Source organism: Macaca fascicularis, chromosome 16 (genome assembly GCF_037993035.2).
Source record: "Macaca fascicularis isolate 582-1 chromosome 16, T2T-MFA8v1.1".
Taxonomy (NCBI): Eukaryota; Metazoa; Chordata; class Mammalia; order Primates; family Cercopithecidae; genus Macaca; species Macaca fascicularis.
In genome coordinates this window covers 42,379,592-42,387,886 of record NC_088390.1, presented here as the reverse complement: position 1 = coordinate 42,387,886, position 8,295 = coordinate 42,379,592, and the positions used below count along the sequence as shown (strand labels likewise).

Below are 8,295 nucleotides of genomic sequence, written 5' to 3'. Positions count from 1 at the left end.
AAATATGCATTGCAGTGTCATCTTGATATTCATTTCAGTAGAAAATTTTTCTATTGCATTTCAGTTACAATGTGGTTTATAAAATAATGGTGTCTGTTTCAACTTTTCAGGAAAATATCTCCACGGAAACGTCTGGTATGACCGTAGAAGTGTTCGGTCCCTATCTTGTAGTTTCTGCCCCTTTTCATATTTTCCCTACTCCTCCCCCAGAATTCCTGTCAATCTGTGATTCCAATTAGTGAAACCAAATCAATAGAGTTGTCACAATGAGAATTCTGGTTTACCTTTTATATAAGTACTGCCAATATATTAAAAGGTAATGCTGAGCAAAACCATTCAATAAGCATTTGTCATTTGAAACATATGTCTGCTGAGAAAGCTAATCACACTGATTAATCCACACATTGAATGTGCAAAGAGTTGAAGGGAAAGGGTGATAAGGACAATGTCATGAGATGTCAGAGAAAATACTCATTTCATAATGCAGTTCAACAATAGAAATCAATTTCAAAATGAAATATGATGCATAAACTAAGATTAACGTTAGTTAATGTGGCTGGACATAGCAGACGGGACTCTTAGAAGAGGTGGCCTCCAGGGTGGCAGGGTCACTGCCCTGGCTCAGGCTCCTGCTCCCTCCTGGGCCCACCAAGGTCACTGGGTCCTCGCAACTTCCAGGCCCCTCAGGCAATCAGCTTCAGGTCACTGATGTATTTCTGGACCCACTTTTTGTTGGGGTCAGCACAGATCTGCCGTCTTTTCTTGGTGAGGAGGCTGTGGAGAAGGGAGGAAGAGTTAAGAACTGACGAATTCATCAGGGGAATCCTATGGCCTTTGCATCCTTCTATGTCCCAGGCATCTCAGGGCCTGTCCTCACGCCAGTAAAATTTCCCCTTAACTTCGGGGTTCACAGGCCTTCCCCAAGTGTCTCAGATGGGGTTCCTCAGGAAGCCAACTTCCCGTTGTCATGTCTGCTCTCTTCCCTCTGCCCAGGGGCAGGCTCTTCAGGACTCTGCAGGCCCCAGGCCAGGTCAGAAAACACTGCAGGGGCCTCCCCTGGAGTCCTTCTCCTTGATGGGCCTTAGAGAGCTGAGTACTCTGAGGGGACCTCACCCCAGACCTCCCAGCCTCCCTCCCGAGGGGTGGGCAGGAGCACTGGCACTTACATGACACCTGGTTTGGTGCACTGGGGGCTGGTTTCAGAATAGTCAACTATAAACTTTTGTGGAATCTGTCGGGAGGTATAGACGAGGCAGCAGAACTCTTTCTTGGTACCCACTACAGGAGATAGGACAGAAAGATCCCAAGTCATTGTTCACAAGGCAAGCCAGCTGCTTCTGGTCCCTTTCCTTGAGAGTCAGGAAGAACTGGGAGACATCACCGCTTGGGGTGGGGATGTGGGGACAAAGAGATCCAGAAGGAAGCTGGCATTTCTTCTTTCCCCCGAGATTTTAATTTCTGCATCTTTCTCTTGGTATTGCTCATTCTCTGTCTTGGTTCTGGGTCTCTATGTCTCTTTACTGGAAATTTAGTTTTCTGAACAAACTATTTTCCATCCCATCTCTCCTTGGGGAGTTCCATCTGAGTTCATAAGGAGAGCCAAGGCCCCACCACTGAGAACCAGTTGGACCTGATCTTGTCAAAATCCCCATGGGCCTCCATTTTCTCATCCATAGAATGGGACTCACTCACTCTCCTTCTGTCTCCCAGAGCAGGAGAATAGAGTTGCTGAAACCTCTTAGGAAGAAAAATCCTCCTCGGGAAATGGTCCCTGAAATCCCTCTGAAGTTCTCTACTTGGAGGTCTCAGGGATAGACTTGGGCAGTGGGGTCCAAGCCATGGCCAGACAGTGGGGGCACAAGAGCAAAAGACAAATTCACATGGGGCAGAGCGGGTCTGACGGCAGAAGGCGTCAGTGAAGAAAAGGACAGCAAGGGAAGCTGCGGGGGTCCCCAGGATGCTGGGCAGAGTGTGAGTTCACATGGTGGCCGGGAAGAGCTGAACTCAGGACTTGTAGCTGCTGCCTCCTTCTGGGGTCTCAGCCATGTCTTCTCTGTACAGGCAGCCTTGGGGTATTAGAAGATATAAACTTGGGGAGACTGAGGAGGAATTTTGTTTCCTTTTTTCATTTTTTAAACTTTTAAGTTTGGGGTACAAGTGCAGGCTTGTTACATAGGTAAACTCATGTCATGGGAGTTTGTTATACAGACTATTTCGTCACCCAGATATTAAGCCTAGTACCCATTAGTTTTTTTCCTTATTCTCTTTGAAGGGGAAAATTTTTCATCATGATATTGGTGTCATGCTGTGCACTGCACAAACCAGGAGAGCCTCACCACAAAGGTTCAGGTTATTTGCAAAAATGGTTCAGTCGCTCCCTTGGTGAGGAAATGGTTTCCACAGTGAGAGGAGGTGAGATGCTGGCGTCACCCTGAGACTGGGTTAGCTGGTGCCTTCTCCCAAGGGCAGATCTGTAGATAAAGTCTTTTTCCCACGGAGCAGAACCTTCTGATAGTCTCCCCAGCTGTTCCGACAGCATAGATGTGCCATGGACGATAATGCCAGAAAATCGTGAGAAGCACAACCCCAGAGAAAAGCATGCCCTGGATGGAGACAGCAGAACTGGGGAAGTGCTACAGGAGGGGCGAGGTTGAGGTTGGCCTATCAGACATTGGCTCACTGAACCTCTATAATATGCCAGTTCCTGGGTTAGCTGGGTTAACTGGCAGCTAATAGGAATGATGAGCCTTAAAGAGTTGTTACTCTTTGATCAGCAAGGTGCTCTGCCAGGGATCTGTCCTATGGACATAAACATAAAGATGAACAAAGTGTTTGTCACAGCTTATTTGTAACAATTAAAAGATGATGTACAATTAAATAAAGTATGGCATATTTACCTCTTGTAATAATAATTAGTCCTTAAAACTGAAAAAATAAATAAATCAGAGCCAGGCATGGTGGCTCATGCCTGTAATCCCAGCACTTGAAGAAGCCAAGGTGGGAGGACTGCTGGAACCCAAGAGTGTGAGACCAACCTGGGCAACATAGTGAGAACCTGTCTCTATAATTTTTTTTAAGTAGCTGGGCATGCCTGTAGTTTCAGCTACTTTGGAGGCTGAAGCAGGAGGGTTGCTTCAGTCCGGGAAGTCAAGCCTACAGTGAGCTCTGATCATGCCACTGCACTCCAGCCTGGGCAATAGAGTGAGACCTTGTCTCAAGTAAATAAATAGATAAAGAAATAAATTTAAACAGGTAGTCCTCCCCAAGTTTGTTCAACAGCTCAATTGTGTCATCAAGAACTCAGGCTTCTTAAAACATCTCCCCTTCCCCCATCATTTCGTTGGCTTTTCTTATTTGAGCTTGTCACCTCGTGGTCACAAAATGGCTGCTGCTTTCTCAGTCATCACATCCTCACAATGTCTCATCCACAAGCATACGAGGGGGTCTCATAGGAGTACAGGAATAGCAATGTTACTAGTGTTTTTATTTCAAATAGCTTTTTATATGATTTGTCATGTGAACTATAGATTACACCGAAAAGTAGTAAAGCTAATTTTGAAAACATATAAAATACAGAAAAGAATAAAAACTCATTTAGGATCTCAAAGGTGGGTAGGCAGCAGGCAAATGGAGGCAAGAATGTGAGTTTTTTTTTCTACATTCCCTATTGTGGCATATATGCATTCTGATGCAAAATCTGAAAAAATAAATTTTATTGAAGGTAGGAAAAATTCTAGTACCCAAACCAAGCCACTTAAACACACACACACACACACACACACACACACACACACACACACACAGTTTGGTGTATTTCTTTCCAGTGCAGTTTTTTCCTAGGCTTAAGATAGTACTGTTTGCTCATTTGCTTTTTTCCTTCTTTTTACTGTGTCTGGTGGGGGAAGACATTACTGTTGTCATGATACAGGTTTTAATTTTGTATTTTTTTATTTATACAGCCATGCATCACTTAATGACAAGAATACATCTGAGGAACTTGTCATTAGTCCGTGTTGTTATTGTGGGAATATCAGAGACTTACACAAACCTAGATGGTGTAGTCTGCCATACACCTGTGCTGCATGGTACAGCCTGTTGCTCCTAGTCTACACAGTTGCACAGCATGCCACTGTACTGAATACTGTAGGCAACTGTAATGCAATGTTAAGTATTTGCATAGAAAAGGTATAGTACAAAGACAGAATTATAATCTTATGGGACTACCGCTGTATAATATATGCAGTTTGTCATGGACCAAAGCATTGCTATGCTGTACATGACTGTACTTAACATTAAAAGACTTTTCCACATCATTCCAGTATTTTTAAGAACTGCCTAATTTACTCAAGCCTAGTACATTAATATTATCATGCACTACTGTAACATATGTGGGTTGTTTTCAATTTTTCTTTTTTTTTTTCAGATGGAGTCTCACTCTGTTGCCCAGGATGGAGTACAGTGGTGTGATCCCAGCTCAGTGCAACCTCCACCTCCCAGGTTCAAGCGATTCTCCTACCTCAGCCTCCTGAGTAGCTGGAACTACAAGCATGTACCACCATACCCAGCTAATTTTTGTATTTTTAGTAAAGATGGGGTTTCACCATGTTGGCCAGGCTGGTCTCGAACTCCTGACCTCAGGTGATCAGCTTGCCTTGGCCTCCCAAAGTGCTAGGATTATAGCTGTGAGCCACTGCAACTGGCCAATTTTTCATTGTTATAAATCATGCCAAACATCTGTATGCAAAAAACTTTCTCCATAAGTGAGGTTATTTCTATAGGATATTTTCCTAGCTGTAGGTTTCCTGGGTGAAAAAATAAGGGTATCTAAGGCTCCTGATCTATATAGACACCCCATATGTAATGCATATTCATGTCTATTACCCAGCGTCAAACCCAATGATGGCATATTGTAGGGACCTACGAATGTTCGATAAATCAAACAGTGGTTAAAAGCCTGGCCCCATCATTCTTGTTATTCCTGTAGTCCAGACTTTCCCTATTCCATTTTGTCCATTTGGGTCTGGATCAAACACAACTCGAACTACTTAAGATTCTGGGGTGTCTTCTTACATGTCACTTCTGTGCAATGGAAACACAACACTAGAAATATCTGTTCCATAGGAGGAAATGACCATGGTGCCATTCACAAATAGATCTGTTCTTGATAGAAGGTACCTGCTAAGCTTGGCCTCTTAGTGACACCAATTCTTGACTTCCTCCTCATGAGTTAACCATTTCTTAGAAGCACTCCGATTAACACGACGTAATGGTCCTTTTCACCCAGGGTGTGGTTTAAGTGTGACTTGTGCTGCCCGGAACGCTGTGGCATCACCATTTATGTCACACCATGTGGTCAGAGGAGCTGCAGCACAGCATTAGAGATCTGCTCTGTGGAGGAAGTGTTAATCTGAAGATCTCTCCATGTATGTATGACTTCAACACTAACATCTCACCTTCTCTCACTGTTAAAAACATTTCTGCACACTCAGGCCCAACAAGTGAGCAGCTAAGTTGCTCTTGTACGTCCTAAACTCCTGGGGGACCCAAAGTACCCCAACATGTACAACTCAGAGCATAACACCATGCACTTAACATCTTCCCCTCTGGTCATCCCAGGCTCCAGCTCCTCATGGTTTAGAGTTGCCTGTAAAGGGTTGGAGGCATGGCTTGGACCCCAGAAGGATGTAGGCGGCAGCAAGTGCCCAGTCCTGTCTTGGCATTGCCTACACTCCTCTGCCTGCCCAACACTGAACAGGTCTTCTTTGGTGCCCTCCATCTCCTCTCCATGGCCATCAGCTCACAAGTCTCATCTGTCCCATGAGACTCTCTTGACCCTTGTCCTTTCTTCATTTTAGAGTTGTTTGCCTATGCTCTGGGCAGACTTTTAAGCCATAATCACTTAATTCTTGTGGATTAAGATCCTCTAAGTAAAATCAAAGAACTTCACAAAAGGTTTCAAAATGTTCTGGGCTATCTTCCGAGGACTTAGATATCTAACTTAGATCTGAAAGGCAGGAGAGGGCTAGAACCCATTTTTAGTTGGGAGAACTGAGGCCTAACTCAGTCATTCACAAAATGCAAACTCTGGGTCTAGTTGGTTCCTAGGGTGCGGAAGTGGCAGAGTTCCCTCAGTTCTACCGAGAAGCTCTACTCCTAGAGCGATTCACAGAAGAGGGTCTCTTGCTGGGAAAAGTCTCTGTAGACTGAAAGAAGTTCCTACCCAAAAGAGATGGAACAAAGGCCAGCGTTTCAAGAGCTATACTCCCCGAGGAGGGAGCGAGGGAGTGAGAGTAAGACAGAGGCAGAGATTTAAAAGAAACATTCAAAGTCAAGGATAAATGACTTCCTTAGTTCCTTTTGTGCCCTACTCCACAGCCCTGAGCAACGAGGTCTTCATCAACTTCTTGCTGGTCCCTTTTCAAGGGTGGAGAAGTTTACTTGGTTTTTCTTAGGCTCTGGATGCCGATTCCCTCACAGTTAAGGCACCCCATTGTCTCCTGCCTCTGTTATGTTTCTCCAGATCCACTGCAAATTTGCTGACTCCAGCAGCCAGTGCTCTTGCCCTGGTGTAATGCGAGCACCAGTCCTTCTGTCTGCAGATAGGGCATATGGAGGAGACAACCCACGGGACAAGGGACAAGGAGCACGTAAGCACAAGTAGGAGGTGGGAGCTAATATGGACTTTAATATCCAGTGTGAAGGTAAAATGAAGGTAAAAGGAAGACATTTCCAAGCAAGCTAAAAATGGAGACTTCACTATCAGAAGACCCACAGTTACGAAAATACTAAGAGGATTCCTTTAGGCAGAAGAAAAGTGATTGCAGATGGAGCTCAGAGATGCAGAAGAATTTAAGAGAACAGGAAGAGCAAATATGTGATGAAAATTAAATGAATATTGACAGTATAAAGTAATTAAAATATAGGATTTTAATTTTAAGACCACTCACCACTGGTTTTATACTAGGCAACCAAAACTTTGCAGTGCATCTACTGGGAGGTGTAGGAGAAGCAGCAGATGCATGGGGTATGAATCTAACCTGAGGGAACAAGGGCAATGGGAGTTGCTCAGGAGAAGAAGCCCAGGCGGGTCACAAAGGAGCAAAGGGAGACAGCACAGCTCAGAGTTGAGGCCTGCAGGAAAAGAAAGCTGGAAATACTCTGGCTTCTTGTTTGTTTCTCCTTAATTTCCCAAGTCTTATCTCCATTTTAGTCTTTATTTTACCCTACAGGGAATCAAGCTCTCTGAATAATCTATTCCTTTCTCCTAACTCTCCTTGGGAAATTTTTTTTCTAATCGATTAAATCATAGATAGCTGAGAAGAGTATAGACATCTTTTATGTTACCCAAGGGGTTGAACTCTAGGAGACTGCTGAGGTCATTGTAAAACTTACCAGCACCAGAGAACTAAATAGACCTAGATTCTACCTCATGCTAATAACCCAGTGAATTAGACTTCAACCATCTCATTTATCTCAGTAGGATAAAACTTCTCTGACTCCCATCCTGCCACCCAGATCGATAGACTGCTTTTCAACCTTCTTGAAGAAAACCATGATGTCATTTTGAAACCCCATTGGAGGATCCCTAATTTCACACGGGGGTTTTCAGGCCACAGCACCTGGAAGATGTGGCCTGACTTCTGCCCAGGGAGCCATCAAAGCACGTGGATGACAGACTCACCTTGTGCACAGGAGCAGAGGGCCACGGTGCAGAGGACAAGGAGAGCAGCTGCAAGGCCCTTCATGATGCTGGACAGGCAAAGAAGTGGTCAGAGCGAGCTGGGGCTTGGAAATTCACAACTCCTGGCCTCCTTCTGGGTTATGAGCTGTCATCTCTCCTTTTTATAGGCAGTCCTGGACCATGGGAACATTGGAGGTGCTGATGCAAGACATTTTAACTATGGTGGTGTCATGTGAGTTCTCAGCCCAGGGTTGCCTATGGTTACTTGAAAGGTTTAGGGTACACAAACGAGTGGTTCACTTGTTGGTTGAGGTGCTTATGGGGAAGTTGTATCTCCATATGGGTGACTAGGAGTTGGAAGCACCCAGGGATTATGCTTAGGATTATGCATAATCATGTGATTATGTTTTCACATGACAGATATTTCTCAGAAATTAGTGGTCACAGCCTCCTTTGGTAGAGCAGAATGCTTTAATGGATTTTCACAATTTTCTTCCTTTTAATAGAGTCACATGCTTCAATCTTTTATATACAGTTAGGCCTTTTGTGATCTAATGAGAAATCTTCCCCATCCTAAGGCAATAAAGATATCCTCCTTTGTTAACTTGTAGAAG

At 44.3% G+C, this 8,295-nt stretch overlaps 1 protein-coding gene across 1 annotated transcript; it reads right to left on the bottom strand.

Moving 5' to 3' along the window:
- Positions 1 to 273: 273 nt before the first annotated feature.
- Positions 274 to 7,816, bottom strand: CCL18 (C-C motif chemokine ligand 18). The gene is made up of 3 exons (XM_005583498.5): positions 7,682 to 7,816; positions 1,167 to 1,278; positions 274 to 774 (listed from the first exon to the last, which is right to left on the bottom strand). The coding sequence occupies exons 1-3, from the start codon at positions 7,743 to 7,745 to the stop codon at positions 684 to 686; spliced, it is 267 nt and encodes an 88-aa protein (XP_005583555.2). The 5' UTR covers positions 7,746 to 7,816; the 3' UTR covers positions 274 to 683.
- Between the last annotated feature and the right edge of the window lie 479 nt (positions 7,817 to 8,295).

What these genes read in the sequence shown, in the direction of transcription:
- CCL18 (XM_005583498.5), bottom strand. Translation starts at nt 7,745, where the DNA reads ATGAAGGGCCTTGCAGCTGCTCTCCTTGTCCTCTGCACCGTGGCCCTC. An exon ending in CCTCTGCTCCTGTGCACAAG is followed by an intron (nt 1,279 to 7,681) that starts GTGAGTCTGTCA and finishes TATCTCCTGTAG; the next exon opens with TGGGTACCAAGAAAGAGTTC. An exon ending in TGCACCAAACCAGGTGTCAT is followed by an intron (nt 775 to 1,166) that starts GTAAGTGCCAGT and finishes CCTTCTCCACAG; the next exon opens with CCTCCTCACCAAGAAAAGAC.